Below are 21,679 nucleotides of genomic sequence, written 5' to 3'. Positions count from 1 at the left end.
TACTACAGTAACTACATGTAACAAGGACAAATAAAAGTGTGACATGCCACAGCATACAATATTACTTGCGAATGCAGCCAAACATGTGGATTGAATATTCATTGTCAGATCCTCTGCTGTGGTTTCCCTGGTGGACACAATGGAAATTTCATGGGAGGTGAATCTGTTGCCATGGCAGCCCATCCAGCCAGCGTTTTACCTCCAGACTGGCAGGAGAAGCTCTGGGAAACTCACTCATACAGTTTGCAGATAATATTTGCTCTGACACGCCACGTGATTCCTCCTGATCTCAGCGGACTGGATTTTAGATGGTGCGCTTTGACAATGCTAATCCCAAACCATGAATCATTGAAAGCTTGTGGCAGAGGCGGAAATGTCACGTCCCCTGGATTTGTGCACACGCACAGATTTCAGCCGAGCATTAGAGATGTGTCAGGGGGAGAGAGAAAAAAAAACGTTCTCTTTGAATGTTTCTCAAAATCTTTATTATAACAGATATTCCGTAGAAATGTTCTGTGAGATAAATACGTTATATTCAAGAAGACGTTCTTAAGGTCTTGAGGTTCGTCATGCATGACTAGAATACATCACAAGTATGAAAGAGCCCTGTAAACATAACCACCCAATATTAATATACCTGTGAAGAAAGCACAGAAATATATGTTTCTCTCAGGATAATTTGGCACATCTACAGTAAATATACTTTAAGATTATAAGGTTACTGTCTTTAAACTGACATTCCAGATTGAATCCGAACATCAAACGAATGAAATGAAACGAAGCAGATCACGAGAATCACAGTTAAGCTACATACAAAACATTTATCCAAAGCAAAAGTCACTTCTCGTCATCGGTCTACTATATAAAACGTTTGCTCAACCTTCAACACTGCAAAATATGTATCCAAAGATTTAATAAATAGCTTTGTTTTGTTTTTTTACATACATAGTGAAACCTCTTTGGAGGTCCACTGTGGAAGAAAAGGTGGACATTGCTAGTATACCATTAACACCACCAGTAGGCTACTGGGTTAAGCGGGAAGATACTGGTTTGATGTTAATGGTAACGTTTGCTCAGTCTATCAAATTGCTTCATTAGAATAAAAAAAAGAATGAAAAAAAAAGTAGAGCCCAGTCTCTTTAATGAGACCGAACCCTGTCATTGCACATATCTCGGAGTATAGTTTGGAAAACACAGTATTCCTTCAAGCCCCCCTGGGCCATTCTTCCGGACCGCCGGTTCAGTCCGCTGCCCCGTCACACTGTAAACCCTGGACAATGGAGTTAGGGAAAGGAGAATGTGTGGAGTGCTTGTCGCCAGATGGGAGAGAGAGCCTCTTCACAATGTCTTTGGATATACACATCAGAGAGGTTAGGAGTCTTTGGGTCCGTTCACGCCGACGAGGATTTCTCTGTGCTCTTGTCCAGTGCCTGGCCATCGTTTTCTTCTTCAATGACTGTTAATGAACAGAGACACAAGGGTTGATGATGAGAGACCAACTCACAGATCAGCTATTGTCTCACGCTATGCACTGGCACAAAGACGGAGATTCCATGTTGCCATGAATTTTAATACAACAGAAATGGCGCAATACATCACTGTATCAGAATCCAAAAACCGAAGCATCAAACAGAGCGTTTAAGCATTTGACACTTGATCATGCCGTGAGTAAAGGCATAATCGGCAAGCGCAACATTGCATTTGGCATCATCTGTTTGTGTAATAAACAAAGACTTTGTGCGTTACCTCTTTTGCTTCTCCCGATCTGCCCGAGCTTTGGTGGTCGTTTATTCTGGTTGCCACCGAAAAAGTTGTTGGTGTCTTGGAGGCGGCAGGTGAAGGAAAGGTGTTCCTCGTCCCCATCGTTGCCATAATGAGTCATTTTGTCCTCGCTATACGGTAATACATCCGACATGCTGTATGAACTAACCGTGGCTACTGTATCTTCTTCTGAATCGATAGCGCGAGGTGAATTTTGTCGAGCGAATCTTTCAGCTGTTTACCTCTATGGCACGTGTCTCCGCGACTGGTTGTCTGGGACGCGGGGCGAACGCATGTAATTTCCTTCTGTCAGCTCGCGCCCGCTTTAACTATTCCAAATTTCCCAACGCTGGAATGCGCCTTTGCGCACTCGGGGCTTTTCGGCGGCTGGAGCGTCGTATGGAAAACCTGAGAAACAAATGCAAATTGGGAAGCGATGCAAAACAAAGATCCCTGATGGAGAATGAACGTCACTGAGGCGCGGGCTTCCTCTCCAGCTCTTTCATTGCAGCCATCGCCAATATTAATCTTGGGAAATTTCCAAGCTATTTGTCCATGGAACAAGATGCTTCCACTTGTCATTTGCAAATACATATATCCGAGAGGATCTTTTAATATTTAATTCTAGTTTAAAGCACATTGGCAACATATTAAACACATAACCCTTGTATTTCTTATGTTGATTTCATATATTTTGAGAAAACGGTTATATAATTCTTTACAAAATTGCTGCTTTAATGACTCTAAAAACGTTGTGTAGGCTAACAATAAAATAACTCTCACCTTGAATAAAAAAATCATTAAAAAGTTTTCAAACATATGTGTCCCAAGTAGCCTAAAATGTTTTCAAAATGTGTGATATATTAACCTTGACACATAGGCCTATGTTTTATGCTTGGTAACAAAATGACATCATGGATGTTGGTTAAGCCATATATACTGACAAAATATTTTTCCATTTTGAATAGTATAGAACAGAATGACGAAATTGCTAAAAACAAGAACATAATATATCCTGGACAAAAAAACTCCCTCAGAATAAAGTCAAGAACCACCAAGATTTGGAAAGAAATCCAGGGACTTCTATCTATCTATCTATCTATCTATCTATCTATCTATCTATCTATCTATCTATCTATCTATCTATCTATCTATCTATCTATCTATCTATCTATCTATCATGCTCTTTAGCTTCAATGTGAAATTTTAAAGACCTTTTCGTGAAACTTATCAGGAGTCAGAAAGAGAACAAATCAGAGCTAGGCCTGATTCAAGGTGTTTCGCACTTTTAATCTGCTTCCAAAATGGCATCTACATTTTGTAAGACTTCATATCTTAGTTGTAGAAAGAGCCGAAATGTTCTGAGCCTGTTCTTTACTTGGTGATTTCATCATTATTACATGCTTTTCAGTCAAAGCCTGAGCAAACAGAATATGATATTAAAACATGCCTGTGAATCACAAGAGAAAGCAATATGGGATGTCTCTGTGCATAGGTTTTCATTTTGTAATATCAGATGCTGGAATGATGTTGAAGTCATACTGGCACAATTTGGATATGAGCTGAGGGGGTTTGTTCCTCTGTCCAAGATTTTGAGAGCATAATCTTCTGCACTGGGCATAGTCATAACCTTTCCAGGACTGAGCCGTCACTGCAGAAATATCCATGCATAGAAGCGAGATGCACTGCTTCCTCCCATCTGTGAATGAGAGGCCATTTTGTTCTGTTCTGTCTGATCTGAATAGCTGAAATGGTGAACACAGTTCAGTCTTGGTTTGCTAAAAACCAGCCTATTTCTTTCCAGAGATGTCGTTTGAACGCTAAGGCTTCAGACAGTTCAATATTGAGAGGAAAGATGAAGAAGACAGGCTTAGTTTGTGCTTGGAAATGATGTGTTGATGGACTACAGCTTCTCAACTGAGCGTGACTGGAATCGCAGTCTCTGATGTCAATATCAAAAGATAGAGGCTGCATTTCATATTCCCTTTTAAAGCTGGTATGAATCGGAAGTTGTGCTAGTCTTTTCTTCACTATTGTGACGTATCCGAGTGAAACAGCTTCTGGAACAAGAGCAAATGTAGGGCGGGGCTTGATATTGTCCATCAGGAATTGATTGGATGGTTGTGGTTTGCTATTGGTGAATCTCGTGAGTGACAGGTTGCCCCGCCCTCACGCCAGTAAACACATCATCAGAGAGGAGATGTTGCTGCAAGACGGAGGGGAAGTTATTTTGATTAAAGATTACAAGTGTAAATTAAAAAATAAATAAAATAAAGATGTTTACGGATAAATCATTTATAATAAATACGGCAATATTCCATAACTATAAGTAACTTTGCAACTACTCTCAGAGTATTAGTAAGTGTCAGGGTTAGGAAAATAAGTTGACATGGAGTTGCAAATAGTCAGCAGAATGTCTAAAGTGAATGACTGGAATTACCCCCCCCCCCCCCCCCCCCCCAACATTGCAACCATATACCCTAAATATATTATGGTTCATTTCACATAATAAAACGAATCCTGGTCAACTTATAGGACAATGTCGTAATTATCACATCATTCACAAGTTCTGCACATGCTGAATATTTTAGTAAATGGAGCCTGGCACGCAAAATTACTCCTTGTTCTTTAATATTTGCTCATTTTTCCGTGGCATATTCATTCACAATGCTTTCCCTGTGGGAACGTGCTGTTCTGCACTTTATTTCCCATGAAACACTATTCAGAGATCCATCAGATACACACGTTAGCAGCCCCCTCTAAAACGTCATTCTTCCCAAATGACCTTATCGTTGGTTGGTTTAAACTTTACGCTCCATGTTAGCTATTGTTTTTAATAATGTAATAAATGATGCCCCGGATACATATAAAAGGTATTATTATGAAACTGAGTATTCATATGGTACACATAAACTGCTGTGGATGATTGTGTGTAGTTCACATGGGGCCTGTCATGGAGAGATCATCTTACATGTGGTGTCGTGTGCAGTGAAACCAAAAGCTTCTGGAACTAAAGCCTCCTCCAGAGAAGAGTAATTGTGGACACACCCATTCCTATTAAATGTGCAAACATCCTTTGTTACATGTACAGTGCAACGTCAAATCCTTTTATAGCTTCCATTCACATCATTTGAGTTTAACAAATGGCAATTTTTCTGCATTTAATATCCTTTGGTGAAATCTTTTGGAATTATTCCCATGCAAATAAGCATTTTAAAGGGGGACTAACTGATATTAAAATGTACTGATAAGTCTTCAGATTCACAACATAAAGTTTTTTGCAATTGTCCCACATAATGATAGGAAAGGGATCCTACATCACACTATTTCAGAGTTTGTAAGCATAAGAGGCCTTCACATTTAGATCCATTCGCTTCCATTTATTAGTACTTTTCAACTACTACCATTTAAAAGTTTGGGGTTGGTATATTTTTGAAAAATGTTTTTGAAAAAAGTCTCTTATGCTCACTAAGGCACCATGTTTGATCAAAAAGACAGTAAAACAGTAATATTGTTAAATATTATTACAATTTAAAAGAACTCTTTTGCATTTCAAACTATTTTAAAATGTAATTTATTCCTGTGATGCAAAGCTGAATTTTCTGCATCAGTCTTCAGTGTCACATGATCCTTCAGAAATCATTCTAATATAATGAATATAATAAAGAAACATTTCTGATTATTATCAGTTGTGCTGCTTCATACTTTTGCAGAAACCGTGACACTTTTTATTCTGGATTCTTTGATGAATATAGTTCAATTATTTGAAATAGAAATCTTTTCATTATAAATTTAAATAAAATGTATAAATAAACATTATAAATGTCTGTACTGTCACTTTTGATGCATTTGAATGTTTCCTTGCTGATTAAAAATATTAATTTTTGAACGGTAGAGAGTCCCAGGGAACGTTTGTTATCAAAAGTTAGCTATATATGAAGGCTGGATTAAAACCTAGAGTAGTTTTACTACGCTTTCATTCATTTTTTCAATTTAGTTTATTTTACTCTTGTCCCAGCCCTACAATCTTTCAATATTAGAATAATGTAAATCTATCATAAAAAATATTAATTATTATAGTTTAAACTATGATGATCTGAACAAACAGTGAAAAAAAGCTCTTTCAGCATTTCCACCTCAACAAACAATTTTACCCCAAATAAAGAAAGAAAAACCAAGATAATTACCATTTATAAACTGTGTATTTCTATTGTTCATCATTTCCAAGCAAGCTGTTATTTTGTCAAATTATGCAAAAACTATACAGGTATTAAGGATACATGAATGCTAAAATTAGGTTTCAGCTAGACAAAATATTAATCATTATTTGAAAATTTGTAAAATATATTTCCATCCATCATTTCCACCACAGAATGCTGTTCAACACAATACATCATTTGAGATGTAGTGGAAATGTTCATGAAAAAAAGCCCAAAAAAAAGCAAAAAAAAAGCATTGAACAAATTAAATAACCCAGTGAGAATGTGAAATGCATGTTTTAGGAGACTTTATTTTCAAAAAAGTCCACAAGGATGAAGGTGCCCATAGTTAAAGAATATTGTTTTGCACATTGCATGAATGGAAACACACAGAAGTTTAGTCTTCCCTGCTGAAAAGACCAACGGACTTCAGGCACCGTGAGTATGGGCTGTATATGGTCTGGTCAATCCACCTGCGGAAGCGGGACACGGCCGTGTACACGCCTGGAAACCTTGGATCTCCACAGCCGTTTCCCCAGGAGACCAGGCCGTAGACCCGCCCATCACACACCAGCGGCCCTCCGGAATCCCCCTGGAACATCACAATCCCAACATCCCTGTAAAGCCTTGAATGGTGGATAGTGAAGGATGTGAGCTGGTTGTTATCACAGTACCTTACATGCATCTTTCCCTCCCGCTCTGGAGCCGGCGCAGATCATGCTTGCTGTGATGTTTCCGCTGAAGGAGTCGCTGCTGTTGCACTTGGAGGTGGAGACGATGGGGAGCTTGACCGTACGCAGGGTGAGAGGGTTCAGTCCTCCGCTGTGACTCGTGGAGCCCCATCCAGAGACCCGGCACATCCGGCCCGCCAGCAGCCCTGTGTTCTGTTTGGGGAGTGGGGCGAGCGACACATACCTGTTCAGCTCTATAGGCGCACTGAGCTGAAAGAACCAGCGTCCAGAGACAGATTTACAGATCAGGGCTGGTATGAAAGCACAACTTGCATCATCAAACTGTTATACCATTTATTACAAAGCATATCTTTATCTTCATAGCTTTCCTGTAGCTCAGTGGTAAGAGCATTGCGTTAACAACGCAAGGTTGTGGGTTCGATCCCAGGGGATTGCACATACCTATGTATAAATGTATAGGATAACGCAATGTAAGTCGCTTTGGATAAAAGCGTCTGCCAAATGCATAAATGTAAATGCATATAAAAGGTGACCTGGTGACTAGTTATGTTAATATTGAACTTTGTTCATTAAAAAGCTTCATTAAACAAGAACTCGACATTAAATGAAGTTCAGGAGGAGCATGTTCAGGTCATCCAATCAGCACGAGAAGAGACCTGTATGTATAGCCGTCCCTCACCTCTGTCCCATTACAGTTTTGCAGTTTTCCCATGACAGTTTTCCTATCCTAGGATGGGGGCAGTACTCTGGGTTTGGGCCCAAACTGTCCCCTCGGACAGCACCCCAAATATGCATTCGTTATCATATCAAATCTGATTGCATGTAAGTGTGAAAAATTGCCAGTTGTTTATCTATTTTTGACCTGTCAAAGAATATCTTTCTAAAGAACGTTACAGCAGAATATACAGCATTTGCGCACAACACAGCAATAGTGAATCTGTTATTTTGAACAAATTGGTTAAGGTCCCCCTCTCTGGTGGAAATCAAGCTTTTAATTTTGTTTATATGTCTATGTGGTGTTTTTAATATGCTTTAAGACAAACCATGTGCAAATTCATAAGTCGACACCATTGCTGAGTATTTTCTCCTTAAAACTGCAGTGAACCAAAGACAGTCTCAAAAACACGGTTTGAAATCTCTGGTGTTTCTGACGTCACTACCTTACAACCAATCAGGTCAATGTCAACAAATCAATATGTGAAAAAAGAAGTTTAGGTCTGAATTCACAGTGTTAATAAAACAGTAGTGGAAAAGTGCCTAGACTGACCTACTGCTTTTGGCAAGATTATGAAATGCACATCTGATGGACACTTTATATCCCATGAGGCTATTGAGATGATTTGTGAATGACAGTTAAGCGACACAGCTGATGCTGGTAGATCACATGACAGTTGTAGTACGTCCAGATCTCATTCATACTACACACATTTATAGTATAAACACACTTTTTTAATGGTCACATTTAGTTATTTTAAATAAGCACTCAGAGACTCTGCAGTTTCACACTTAACCTCAGTCAATGACTCAACGACGCCACTTATGGCCCTGCTGCAGTGTGACTGGAACATGCAAACTCAGACAGGAGTGTAACAAACTGTTCCAGCGCTGTTGGACTCAAACGAGCACTTGTGGAAAGCCACATAACCACATTCAAGGACCAGAACTAACTGTTGAATAATTGATATGGTGTTGTTGAATACTTGATTCTGACTGATTGACCATTTTAATGTGTTTATTTAGTTTTTCCCTTTTAATGGTTTTCCCTATGTTGTTTCTTTATGGTCTGACTATGTTAGACTGTCTCTATTTAATATAAAATAAAATATTTACAAGCATATAAATAATATGTGACCCTGGATTACAAGTCGCATGGGTATATTTGTGGCAATAGCCAACAATACATATGGGTCAAAATTATTAATTTTTATTTTATGCCAAAAATCATTAGGCTATTAAGTAAAGATCATATTCCATGAAGATATTTTGTAAATTTCCTACCGTAAATATATAAAACATTTATTTTTGTGAGTGAATGCAGCACAATCGTGAACATAAATGCACAACTTTAAAGGCGATTTTCTCAATGTTCCGATTTTTTTTTGCACCCTCAGATTCCAGATTTTCAAATAGTTTTATATCTGCCAAATATTTTCCTATAACTAACAAACCATACATCAATGGAAAGCTTATTCATTCAGCTTTCATATGATGTATAAATCTCAATTTCAAAGAATTTACCCATGTGACTGGTTTTGTCATCCAGGGTCACATTTTTGTAATTGCCATAATTGACCAATCTGATTCAAGTCAAGTCACCTTCATTTATAAAGCGCTTTATATAATACATATTGTTCCAAAGCAGCTTCACAGTAATAAACAGGAAAATAATCGAATGAATAATGTAAACATAATCAAATCGTTATTACCTCTAGTCAGTATAATTTGATTCAATCCAGTTCAATAACAGTGTCGATGTTGTAAAAATTGTCCATTACAAAGCAAATTTGATTCAGTTCAAGTTTTGTTCTCATTTGACAGTGTCAAGTAACTCAACTCTCTTATAGTTATACACTCACTCACTTAAGAGTGATGTAGCCAAAGAGCATACCTTTATGAGCATAATATCTGCATTATTGGTGCTCCTGTTGTACAGCGGGTGTGTGATGAGCGACAGAGGCTTGGAGTATTGCTCTGTCCCCTCATAAACACCCAGAGTATAGTCTCCAGCCACCAACATCATCCGATCCATCCTAAAGACAAGCACAAATACAGTCGCAAGCCTCTGAATGATATTCTAACACCACCGCAGAACTACAAAACAATGTAAATACTGTATATAAAGAAAGAGCTTTCCAGATCCCAGACATATGCTTGGTATCTGATTTCTTGATACTCTTTGCAGAGGACATGAGTTGAATGACAGTATTTGTCCCTGTTAGCGGGCTCAGCCATGCCAAGCGGCAGATAAGCCAGCATTCATTAACTACCACACGGTGATGACGGGTCAAGGTTACCGCATGTCTGCTTTACTCTGCCTCTCGACTCACACACGGACTTGGCCATCAGCTCTGCTGCTAACACACCCTGTAAGTCTCATAACAAGCTTGTTTAGACAGAGAATCTGTTTAAATAAAAGTTAAAAATCACGCACCCAATATTGCAATGGGCAGCTGTAAGCACCCAGTACTTGTGGACCAGAGATCCGCCACAGAAGTGCTGCCCTTTCGAGCTCTGTAACGACACTATGTATTTGATTGAATTTGGCGAGGGGGTATATCCGCCAACAATGCGCCCCTGAACAAAGTCCAGACCTGGAAAACAATAAAACAAAGATTTAAAATAGCTCCGAACTCTCAAGGTGACAGTGAAAGGGCAATGAAATAAAACTCTAATCTCATTTACAATGAGTTCAAATTGACAGCTGACAAAATCAAGCTTGACACCCTGAGTATCCCTGTTAAATAAAGGTCAAGTTTCTTTCCAAGAAAGGATACAAGGCTTGATATTCTATAAAGTCGAAAAGAATATACAGCCTGAAATTCATTTGATTATTGATATGTCGTCTAATGTTGGTTTATGATATGATTGATTCATACAGTCAGTATTTGATAAGGTGCATGATCAATGCATATCAAATGGGTAATTTCATTGAAAAATAAGAATGTCCATGATAAAAATAAAAATAAAGATTTTGAAAAATGTTATACCGTTTTCAAAAAAAGGTGAAATGTAATGACTCTAATGATGTCATGTGATGTAATTAACTATTTTCTTAAACACGTGAGTGGATAATAATGTAATAATTTAGAGTCGTATTTAAATATGTATCTTAAAATATAAGATGTTTGACCTTAATATTTAAAAAGGTAAAATGATCTGATATTTTAAGAGACTTGTTGACCTTGCCACTCAGTCATATAAATTCGTTTTTTTGAAAGAAGTCTCTTATGATCACCAAGGCTGCATTTATCTGATCAAAAATATAGTAAAAACTGTAATATTGTGAAAATATTTTCAATTTTAAAATGTAATTTATTCCTTTGATGCAAAGCTGAATTTTCAGCATCATTACTCGTCTTCAGTGATCCTCCACTATTACAAAAGTATATGTAAAATACTAATAAGCAGTTTTTTTTAAGGAAATATTAAAAAAAGATTATTCCAAACTACTCTTTTTTCCTTTCAAAAATCACATGATTTAGTGAGACCCTTTTTGTTGTGATATTAGGACAGTTCTATAATCCTGGCATTTTTTTACTCAATGCCCCTGTATCAAACTGAAATTTAATTCAGAAAGCATATAAACATGCTTATCATATCAAAGGTGTATTTGATTCCAAGCAAATACTTACATCATGTTATCGACCCAAATACTGAGTAAAAGTTAAGCTTAAATACTGGAAGAGTCATTTTATTGCCTTGTTAGAAAGCTAAATCTGCAGGCAAGAAGAAGAAGGTGAGCTCCTGATAGTGTTCAGTACTTACAGTTGGCTGGGACGAATTTCAACAGCACCAGGAAGAGCAGCATGGCCATGGATAACGGAGCACGTGAAGCGGTACTGACCGTCGGCTACACTATATCTACCAAACCCCTCCACATAGGGTGAGGACATCACATCAACACTGTTCCTCAGGTTTCTCAAGTTCTGATTTCAGTTTTCATGGGGAACTATGAATCAAACATTGTTTGATTCAAGGAAACAAGTTGGGCTTTCAGCAGTGATGCCCTCTCTGACCTTCTCATAACACATAATGTGTACTCAGTGGACCGCTTGAGAGTAATGGACATGTATTAAGATCTAACATGTCTGCTTAATCTCCCCAACTCTCTATGTGATAATTAGTCAGACCCTTGTTAAAAATGCTAATGTGTTGCTAATGTAATTTCTATTATAACATAAAACCAATCCTATAGGTCTCAAATAAGAACTTCTAAAAGCCTAATTATAAAGATAACTATAACAATAATATTGAATATTAGCATCCACACTAAAGGAAAATAACATTCTCTTATCATTTGTCATCAGTTCTGCCGTTTTAAATCCTTGCACTATTAAAGTTTGTGAGTTGGGAAGCGTTTCAGTCACTTTGGTTGGAGCAAGTTAGTACGGAGCCCCTAAAGGGACCTTTGCAAAAGTAAAGTAAAATACAGCGTGTGCCACAGTTGACTGATGCAGAGATGAGATAGAAAAACATGAACAGAAAAAACAACTAAAAAAAGACAGAAAAAAGACTGGCAGAAAAGAAGCTCAATATATACAAAACCAAACCAATCAAAGAAACGAGCAGCGGGAGAGCGACCATGAAACAGACAATGAAATAAAACAGGCCGGTCAAACAAGAAAAACTAAGGGTTGTTTACACAACACCATTTTCAACTAAAAACGTACAACTTGTTATGCGTTTTGGCCATTCGTTTACACGACAACGGCGTTTTGGGTGCCTGAAAATGGGTTTCAAAGTGCACGTTTTTGAAAACGGTCTCCGTGTAAACAACAGAAACGCGAATATCTGAAGACGATGACGTCATGCACATGCGTATTTTAGGGTTCAAATTTCCCTAAAGCTGCGCTTCACACATCGCTATACTATTGACAACAGACAACGGACCTTTTTTGCCTTCAAAATGTTGCTACTGTGACCACACCTAAAATGTAAACCTCCTTGTCCTCTCTTCCAGCAACTCCATAACATGTTGTCCATCCGATTTTATTTAGGATGCCGTGCACATTTGCCTACCCTGCGTCCCTCACAAAAGCATTTTGTTTCAGAAATACACACCATGCTTTTGTAACTACCCATCTCAATGGAAAGAGAATAACAATAACATTGTTCTGGCTGAACAAAATATGAGTTACACACAATAAAAGAGAATGCAGCACTTATAAGAATTTCATATTTGGTATCTCATTTGATTTTTAAACAATGTGAGGAGAGAAATCAACATATGTTCTGATCAAATCCCATGATGCACTATCAGAACACATTTTCATTACATCCAAGGAGGGACTTCAGATAGATGGCAAACTCATTCTTCTAGGTGGAGCTTCTCCCATGAGGATACAGATGTGCATTTACACAGTCAAGGGATAGTGGAAAGACCTCGTTGCAGATGCTTTGTTTAACACCACCCTATTGCCTTTTTCACCCAATTTTGCCGTCACCTGATATTCTATTCTCTGACAAACCATTTTGTCAAATGAGAGAGTCTATAGATATTTGCTTTCCCCTTAGAGAGCAGCACAATGTGTTTGATTCAAAAGCACGGTCTTAGACACGATAGCATCAAACAAGAGGAGGCGATCGTAGATACTGAGCTTTTGGTTCCTGCGTGTTATCGTTTTTGTTCTTGAGTAGAGTTAGTGTACAAATAAGACCATAAAGCCTAAGGGACAGATGTGGTTACACTATAAAAGCAAAGATAATATTCACGTTAGGTAGTGCGGAAGGAAGTTAGTGGGATTTAGCTGCTCAGGATTGAACTTTCGATGCTCAGGGTGAGTTTTTATGTCCATTTCTGTTTTAGCTAAGAAACGTCATAAATATCATACATATAACGTCATATATTATATACCATTCAAAAGTTTGGGGTTGGTAATAAAATAAATTTGAAGTCTTTTCTGCTTAAGAAATCTCCATTGCTTACCAAGGCTGCATTTATTTAGTTAAAACTACAGTAAAAACAGAAATAATAATGAAATATTATCACAATTGAACTGTTTTCCATTTTAATATATTTTCAATTGTAATTCATTCCTGTCAATTTTCAGAATCATAACTCCAGTCTTCAGTGTCACATGATCATTCTAATATGATGATTTGCTGCTCAAGAAACATTTATTATTATCATTATCAATGTTAAAACTTTGATGAATGGAAAGTTCAAAAGAACAGCATTTATTTGAAATAGAAATCTTTTGTAACATTATAAATGTCTTTACTATCGCTTTTGATCAATTTAATGCATCTTTGCTTAATAAGAGAAGTGTACATCACACATAATGTCATATTAAGACATTTTAAAATGATGATTGATTGATGACAATTGTTATCATATTTTATCATATGTTATCATAATATCATATTTTTCAATATTATCATATCAATTTTAATAATTGTTTATTAATTATTAAAAACATTTAGTTAAACCAGCTAAACCACACCTGAGCCAGGCTGAGGGACCAGCTAAACCAGTTGAAACCAGCTGAACTAAACCTTTTACTTTTAACTTTTTTTTTCCAGCAGGGTAACCTGTTTGTTTGACATATGCTTTGACAGTATTTCAATATTTGATGTATTATGTAAAACGTGATGCTGTTTTCCCATACAACAGCTGCATTGTGCTCCTTTTGTTTTCCGACCTCTAAACACCCTCTGTTCTAGACCCCTCAAACATGAAGAAATGCCTTGAATACCCCTTGCTCCTCATCACCTTGACGCTTCACGGTAATGCACTGCATTTCCTGAGCAACTCACTGCGGTCTCATCTAATGCATGTGTAACGTGATGTTGCTTTCTGTGCATACATTATTGAAAGACGTTGGTGAGCACAGGCCGCTGGCATTTAGTGTTTATCTAGCACATATGAGGTCTGACTTTATCATTATTCTCCTCATTCACAGGCTCACTGCAGCAGAGAATCATTGGAGGACAGGAGGTTGAGCCCTATTCCATAAAGTACCAGGCCTCTGTCCAGTACAACAACTATCATTACTGCGGAGGAACACTCATACACCCGCAGTGGGTGGTGACTGCTGCCCACTGCTGGAGACCGTGAGTATTTCAATCACAATTCACCTTGACAAGGAACTAAACATGCTACAGTATATCTACAACTCCTCACACTAACTGTACTGACGTTTACTGATGTAATATTGTTGGGTTCTGCTGTCTGATCTGTTCGCAGGAGCTATTTAATCAAAGTGGTTTTGAGTGAACATGACCTCTCCAAAAAAGAGGGCTTTGAGCAGATGTTCAATGTGTCCAGAGTCCTGGTGTATTACATGTACAATTACAGGACATTTGATAGTGACATTATGCTCTTGAAAGTAAGTTCATTAAGCATAAAAAAAATATATATATATTGCATCTATGTTAATAAGTCTGTTTATCCTAGTCATTGGTTTGGGTTGTTATATATGGGTTGATATATAATTTTTTTTTTTTATTATTCAAAATTATTCAACTCAGTTGCAAAACAGGTTTATTGGCAAAATCAAATTTCAACTGTTTGCAATGAACAAATCAAACAAAAGTCTTTCAAATAGCTCAACAAAACACGTTTTAAGTGGTTTCCCCAAATTCAACTGAAAATGCAACTTTTAATGACTTCTGCAGTCACAAAATGATTCAACCCCTTGATGGCAAGTATCTTTAATACTTAGTAGTACACCTTTTGCTGTCATGACCTTCTGCAAATGAGATGCATTACCAGACACCAACTTCTGGCAGCATTTCTGAGGAATTTTCATGAGAAATGGCCTCCAGTTCAGTAATATTCTTGGTTTGACCACCTTCTTCAAATTCTACCAGAGGTTTTCTATGGGGTTCAAGTCAGGTGACTGTGATGGCCACTGTAGACTCTTCCAGGATTTCTTCTGCAACCAAGCCTTGATGGAATTTTAGGTATTCTTGAGATCATTGTCCTGTTGGAAGGTCCAACAAGCTTCAGCTTCCTCACTGACGGCATGACGTTTTCTCCTAGGATTTCCTGATACTTCAGTGAATCCATCTTGGCTTCCACACGCTGCAGGTTTCCAGGGCCAGAGGATGCAAAGCAGCCGCAGAGCATCATGAGGACCACCATGCTGAACTGTAGACAGAGTGTTCATTTCAGCACATGCTTCATTCTTCTTCTACCTCCAGACATACCACTGATCCATACGCCCGAAGTTTTGTTTCATCGCTCCACAGAACAGAATCCCAAAACTTCTGTGGCTTATTTATACGATTTTGAGCACTTTTCTTGTTCTTCTGGGTCAGTAGTGGTGTACGTCTTGGAGAGATGGCATGCGTTTAGTATGCGCCTTACAGTGCAGCTGAAACCTCAGTGCCTGTTTCCACCAAGTCTTGCTGCAGGTCTTTTGCAGTCACTCAAGGGTTTTTCTGAACCTGCCTTCTCAGAAATCTGGTTGCAGCCGTTGATAGCTTTATTTTTCTGCCCCGTCCAGGTAGTGTTCCTTTAACTTTGAACTTGTGAACTATGCTTCCAACGTCCAATGTTCTAGGAACATTTAGTGCCTTCACTATCTTTTTGTATCCTGTTCCTTGTTTGTGAAGGGCACAAACATCACTTGTTTGTGATGACATCTTCTCTTAACCTTTTGGACCATTCTTTTGACTTTTTCATGTTAGCCAAATTTCTAACATGCAGTCAAACGTGGCACTCAACAAACCTAGTCAGTTCAGATATTTCATGTGTTCTAGCTTAAGCACACCTGGTGCAACTAATGGAGCCCTTGATTAGTTGCATCAGGTGTGCTTGAGACAACACCTGTCTTGCAGATTTGTGCTGTTGTGAGGGATTCTATTCAGGGGGTTGAATAATTTTGAGACTGTGGAAGTCATTTCAGTTGAATTTGGGGAAATTTTTATTTCAGGTTTATTTAACAGGGACAATGCACACTAATAATACATAATTAAATGTACAGTGTGCCAGAATTAGACAGAATGTTGAGCTATTTCAATTACTTTTGCTTTATTTGTTCATAGCAAACAGCTGGTAAATTTTGCCAATAAACCTGATTTGCAATGGGGGTTGAATCATTTAGATTACAACTATACACACACACACACACACACACACACACACACACACACACACACACACACACACACACACACACACACACACACACACACACACACACACACACACACACACACACACACACACACACACACACACACACACACACACACACACACACACACACACACACACACACACACACACACACACACACACACACACACACACACACACACACACACACACACACACTTTGTTTGGATTTAAATAAGCAAATGCTTAAGAGTCTATGATTTGATCATTATTGCAGTGATTATTATGTTTCTAGCATGTTATATGATTGGCAACAGTTCATCTAACCCTAAATGATGGAGTGTGTAGCTTTTAATTTCTTAAACAACCATGTAGAAACGCACATCATGGCCATAGGATGACAATGTCAAGATTCATCAGGCTCAAATTGTGAAAGAATTGTTGGGAGGGTGTGCTGGAGGAGACTTTAAGAACTTAAACAACATTCACAACAGCAACAAGACTTATTCTCCAATATCAATTTCGCAAAGCATTATGATTATATACAACCAAGTAATCCTAGAATATAATCTATCATCTTTTATAATGCTGGTTGTATAATCTGATTGCGGTTGGAAAAAAAGACTTCCTAAAACGCTCCTTGTAACAGTGGGGATTAATGAATCTGGATGAAAGCAGTTATATGTTTATAGGTGTTACATATGAAATTTGTAATATTAAAATTTTCTTTCATTTTTGGAACTGTGCACCAGCTGGAGAAGCCCGCAGAGCTCAATGCCAACGTTCAGCCAGCCGTGATGCCAACCTCACTCGCTCCTATACCAGGGGGCACAATATGCATAGTCAGCGGCTGGGGCGTCACTCAGGTCTACAGTTATTACCTGTCCCCCGTCCTGCGTGCTGTGGACGTCCAGATCATCCCTCAGTGTCAATACTACTACTACTACAGAATCACAGACAACATGGTGTGCGCCGGCTCCCCGCTGGGCGGCAAAGACTCCTGCCAGGTGAATCTCTGAGAGAGAGGACAATGTGCATACCAAATACATTTTTGCTAAAACAAACAGCATGGTATAATGCTTAACACTGTGTGATCTGTGGTGACATCGTGCTGTGTTTGGCTGCAGGGCGACTCTGGCGGGCCTCTCATCTGTAATGGGTATTTTGAGGGGATCGTGTCCTGGGGCATCAGCTGTGCCAACCCTTATTTCCCAGGAGTCTACACCAAAGTCCGCAACTACGTCTCCTGGATCAAATGGATAATCGAAAATGACAACAGCTAGAATGTTATTTTTCCACAGGTTGTTGAACTGCCACACCATCAAAAAGACTCGGCATACTGAGTACGCCGGTCAATGTCTATTAGATAAGATGTATACCATCATTAAAAGTTGTTTTATTCTTTTACGTTTTCAAACGAGGAGTTAAAATGTATGAATGAAAAACAAACAAACAAGAAACATTTAATAGAACGGGTTTTGGATATCAGACTTTCATTTGTGGTTAAATTCATGATTGTATTGGCACCAAATCAAATTCCAACAAACTTAAATGGTTATCTTGATTTAAACTCTTTTTAATTTTATTTCAAGGCAGGAGACCATAAACTAAATAAATCAAGTATTTTCCCAGCCTACTATCCCTGTTGGCCTATTTATCTCCAGCAGTCTGTTGTGAAAAGCGAATGCTTTTTCATCGTAATTCCATTGGGAATGTCAGTGTATTATTGGGCAGTGACCTTTATACCTCATCCTCACTGTTTTGGTGTGGCTACGAAAAAAGGTCGCTGTCACTCTGACTGGAAATTACATAACCTTTCAGCATGACAGTATCACACACATCAAACACAGAACATCGGGGAGGTGGGAAATCTGGGGAAAGGGGATTGGATGTCAGATCTAGAAAAACTAATTCACAGTCAAGTCTGTTGAGCCACAGAGAGACTCTACACACACAGCATAGCAACATGGGAGACCAAAAGATGCGACATGAGCTTGTTAATGGGTTGAATGGGAACTTGTTGGGGATAAAAGAGTTGATTCGGAAGTCCTTAGAGGCCACGAAGTTTGCCTACTGCCCCTACAGCAAGTTTCGAGTCGGGGCGGCGCTCCTGACACACGACGGGACGATTTTCACAGGTGAGGGAATGCCTGAATTGTAAAAGTTATTAAGGTGTACAAATATCAGACCATTTCAGCAGGGCCAGTTTGTGTATTTTTTTACCATTACATGCCAACAGAAGGATGGCTATTGGCAGGTTACACTGGCACGTGAATTACACTTAATACTAATGATTTAGTCAATATTACCCAGCTCTCAAATTTGATTGGTCCATGTGACATTCAGCAGTCAGATATTTTCTAGTTTTCACCGTCTTGCATCTCAGTTATTGATTGTAGTAAAGAAGAGCTGCATTAGAGGAATGCATTATAAAAGGACACTATTATAACACTATCACCAATGTTGCAGTGTTTATCTTGTTGCTAGACCCATTGTTTTGTAGCCTACATTATAATGGAAAAAAAATTTTCTTGGTGGAGGATAATATGCAGGTGAAATTATACATAATGCATACGTTTTCAGATGGTTTTTAGGCAGTGAAAGGGCACAAATATGGGGAAAAATGAGATGGGGAGAATTTCAATGCTTTTTTGCATTCTCTCTCAATCCCTGAAGAGACTTTGTGTTCGCTCTCAAAATGTTTTGCTTTTTCCCGGGAAACTTTGCACTCGCTTGCTAAACTTTTTGGAAATAATATGAGGTGAGCAACAGGTTTTGTGTGAAAATAAAGCATAAAAGTGGTTTATTTTGTTTAAAAATCTTATAAATGTATAAGGCAGGCTATATATTGATATTGATACAAATACTAAAGCTAAAATAATATGTTAATACTTATTCAAAACAATCACATTATTGTTTTGAATAAATGTTTGCGAACATTAGCAAAGTTCGTACTATTTTCTGTTTATTTGGATAAAATAATTCATTTTTGTTACTGTCATGGAAATGTCAACAAATTTATTTTTTAAATACAGAAACAAAATTATTATTTTAAAAAGTAAAGATTATGAAAGCATTGAATGAGATACCATAATCATTGAATATAGATTTACAGTAGAAGCAAAAATATATATTTTATTCTATGATATGATTAATATCATATTTTTTAATATGATGGTTTCATTATAAATATGGTGATTATCTCTATAAGGTGGACACGCAACTTAACTCATGAGATTTACCATCTGAATCAAAAGTGTGGAAAAATCTAAACAAATGGAAATGTCAGCCAGCTATTAATTATGTTAATTATTGTGCCTTTTACCCAAATATCATACTTTTGCATATTCTTCCATTATTGAAAACTGTTTCTTTGTTTAATTAGCTTGAACAAAACTAAAAATCATTAACAAGACCTTTGTCTCAAAATATATTCAATAATTTTAGCGATTCTCATTTGCTACTTAAATTTATAACATAAAAAAACATCAAATATTAGATCAGATTAGCGCAGAATCAACTAGTGCATCTCAAAAAGCAAATGTTTTGTGGAAAGTGCTACGGCAATTTTTTTTTTACAATTTTTTTTGCCATCTAGTGGTTGAGGAAAATAAAATAAAATGCACCTTTGACCTCTGTGCACCTTTAGCCCCACTGTAACCTAATATCAAATCCAGTGCACAATTATTAAGCATACATGTCCCTGTTGGTCTAAACAGCTAATGCTATCGCTAACTAATGATTCGATTAAGTACAGTTGATCACTGCTCTCTCAGTTCAACTGTCACAGCCTTGATCTGCTGTGAAACAGCACTCAGTGTTATTCAGTGACCATGTGTTAGTCACTGCAGTAAGGACAGTTTTGTCATAACAGAAAGTAGATAGAAACGTTGACCCCTGACCTGACAGGCCCCCTTCTGACCAGCCAATAGAAATAAAACTGTACAAAACAAGAGTTCGAGATGTACCCCATGTGTGTTTACAGTGTGATGTAACATATTTGGACACCATGCCCAGTTTCACAGACGAGGTTTAAGCCTATAGTCCAAGACTAAAATGCATGTTTGCACTGTTTGTACTGAAAGCAACTTGCTCTGACACATCTTCATTTTTTTTCTAAGGCACATTTAAAAAAGCTACTTAAAGGAACAGTTCACTTAAAAATGAAAATTCCGTCATCATTTACTCAACCTCAAGTTGTTTCAAACCTGTATGACTTTCTTTCTTCTGCTGAACACAAAGGAAGATATTTTGAAGAATGTCAGTAAACAAACAGTTTTTTTTTTTACATCTGTCAAAATATCTTCCTTTGTGTTCAGCAGAAGAAACTCATACAGGTTTGAAACAACTTGAGGTTGAGTAAATGATGACAGAATTTTCATTTTTAAGTGAACTATTCCTTTAAATGTCCTAATTGAACTAAGGTCTTAATCTAAGCCCTGTCTGTGAACCCAGGCCTTTGATTCATACAATTTTACACAGGGGCCACTGTATGTTACTAAAAACCGAAATGAATCATGATGTTTTCATTATTGCTCAACATCAGGCTGTAATGTGGAAAACGCATGCTTCAACTTGGGAATCTGTGCTGAGAGAACTGCCATCTCTAAAGCTGTATCTGAGGGCTACAGGGATTTCAAAGCCATTGCTATTGCGAGGTAAACATCTACTGTATTCAACAGGCCCTCTAGTGGCTGTATATAAGCACTATAACATCTGTTACCATTTGAACTAGCTCCATATTTGGAAGATGGCTCTCTTAGTATAATACAGCATCAGTGTAAGTGTCTTCTGCTCTTTCAGTGATTTGTGCGAGCACTTCATTTCCCCCTGTGGAGGCTGTAGGCAGTTTATGAGGGAGGCAAGTGTCATTTACCACAGTATTTCACATTAATTAAACACGCAGCATACTCAGGTTTCATTAAACATGTTATTTTTTGTTTTCACATACAGTTTGGTGCTAACTGGGACGTGTATTTGACCAAACCTGACGGTTCCTTCGTGGAGATGACCGTTGAGGAACTGCTGCCTGCGTCTTTCGGTCCAGACGACTTAATAATGAAGAAAGTGAACATTCGGAATGAGTTTTGAAGAGTCTTTGTACCTCAGAGTTTTACTGTGTAGTTAGAAAGAGGATTAATGGTGTTTAATAATGTGTTGAATGTATAATTTATATACTTTAAAGTTTCAAATTATTATTATTTTTCAATAAATACAGAGTCAATAGAGTTACAAATACGAGT

At 37.8% G+C, this 21,679-nt stretch overlaps 4 protein-coding genes across 4 annotated transcripts; 2 read left to right on the top strand and 2 right to left on the bottom strand.

Annotated features, from left to right (window-relative positions):
* Nucleotides 1-468: 468 nt before the first annotated feature.
* On the bottom strand, nucleotides 469-2,286 carry camk2n1a (calcium/calmodulin dependent protein kinase II inhibitor 1a). Its single transcript, XM_082155642.1, has 2 exons — nucleotides 1,747-2,286; nucleotides 469-1,456 (listed from the first exon to the last, which is right to left on the bottom strand). The coding sequence occupies exons 1-2, from the start codon at nucleotides 1,913-1,915 to the stop codon at nucleotides 1,392-1,394; spliced, it is 234 nt and encodes a 77-aa protein (XP_082011768.1). The 5' UTR covers nucleotides 1,916-2,286; the 3' UTR covers nucleotides 469-1,391.
* A 3,967-nt stretch (nucleotides 2,287-6,253) lies between these two features.
* On the bottom strand, nucleotides 6,254-11,569 carry LOC309488328 (trypsin). The gene is made up of 5 exons (XM_082156550.1): nucleotides 11,138-11,569; nucleotides 9,804-9,963; nucleotides 9,261-9,402; nucleotides 6,635-6,901; nucleotides 6,254-6,552 (listed from the first exon to the last, which is right to left on the bottom strand). The coding sequence occupies exons 1-5, from the start codon at nucleotides 11,184-11,186 to the stop codon at nucleotides 6,358-6,360; spliced, it is 813 nt and encodes a 270-aa protein (XP_082012676.1). The 5' UTR covers nucleotides 11,187-11,569; the 3' UTR covers nucleotides 6,254-6,357.
* Nucleotides 11,570-13,897: 2,328 nt separating this feature from the next.
* Nucleotides 13,898-18,072, top strand: LOC309488330 (trypsin-3). The gene is made up of 5 exons (XM_082156552.1): nucleotides 13,898-14,098; nucleotides 14,275-14,425; nucleotides 14,559-14,700; nucleotides 17,189-17,443; nucleotides 17,564-18,072. The coding sequence occupies exons 1-5, from the start codon at nucleotides 14,047-14,049 to the stop codon at nucleotides 17,717-17,719; spliced, it is 756 nt and encodes a 251-aa protein (XP_082012678.1). The 5' UTR covers nucleotides 13,898-14,046; the 3' UTR covers nucleotides 17,720-18,072.
* A 212-nt stretch (nucleotides 18,073-18,284) lies between these two features.
* cdab (cytidine deaminase b) lies at nucleotides 18,285-21,677 on the top strand. Its single transcript, XM_082156607.1, has 4 exons — nucleotides 18,285-18,574; nucleotides 20,983-21,094; nucleotides 21,240-21,297; nucleotides 21,390-21,677. The coding sequence occupies exons 1-4, from the start codon at nucleotides 18,403-18,405 to the stop codon at nucleotides 21,525-21,527; spliced, it is 480 nt and encodes a 159-aa protein (XP_082012733.1). The 5' UTR covers nucleotides 18,285-18,402; the 3' UTR covers nucleotides 21,528-21,677.
* Nucleotides 21,678-21,679: the final 2 nt, after the last annotated feature.

This window comes from Leuciscus leuciscus, assembly GCF_965113295.1.
Source record: "Leuciscus leuciscus genome assembly, chromosome: 23".
Lineage (NCBI taxonomy): Eukaryota > Metazoa > Chordata > Actinopteri > Cypriniformes > Leuciscidae > Leuciscus > Leuciscus leuciscus.
The sequence above is the reverse complement of the archived record's forward strand: the minus strand, read 5'-3'. Positions and strand labels throughout refer to the sequence as shown.

Coding starts and splice junctions, on each gene's coding strand:
- LOC309488328 (XM_082156550.1), bottom strand. CDS start 11,186: ATGGCCATGCTGCTCTTCCTGGTGCTGTTGAAATTCGTCCCAGCCAAC. Junction 9,964..11,137: donor GAAATTCGTCCCAGCCAACT/GTAAGTACTGAA, acceptor ATTGTTTTCCAG/GTCTGGACTTTGTTCAGGGG. Junction 6,902..9,260: donor CAGATATTATGCTCATAAAG/GTATGCTCTTTG, acceptor TGGTTCTTTCAG/CTCAGTGCGCCTATAGAGCT.
- cdab (XM_082156607.1), top strand. CDS start 18,403: ATGGGAGACCAAAAGATGCGACATGAGCTTGTTAATGGGTTGAATGGG. Junction 21,095..21,239: donor AAAGCCATTGCTATTGCGAG/GTAAACATCTAC, acceptor CTGCTCTTTCAG/TGATTTGTGCGAGCACTTCA. Junction 21,298..21,389: donor GTAGGCAGTTTATGAGGGAG/GCAAGTGTCATT, acceptor TTTCACATACAG/TTTGGTGCTAACTGGGACGT.
- LOC309488330 (XM_082156552.1), top strand. CDS start 14,047: ATGAAGAAATGCCTTGAATACCCCTTGCTCCTCATCACCTTGACGCTT. Junction 14,099..14,274: donor CATCACCTTGACGCTTCACG/GTAATGCACTGC, acceptor CCTCATTCACAG/GCTCACTGCAGCAGAGAATC. Junction 14,701..17,188: donor GTGACATTATGCTCTTGAAA/GTAAGTTCATTA, acceptor ACTGTGCACCAG/CTGGAGAAGCCCGCAGAGCT.
- camk2n1a (XM_082155642.1), bottom strand. CDS start 1,915: ATGTCGGATGTATTACCGTATAGCGAGGACAAAATGACTCATTATGGC. Junction 1,457..1,746: donor GATCGGGAGAAGCAAAAGAG/GTAACGCACAAA, acceptor GTTCATTAACAG/TCATTGAAGAAGAAAACGAT.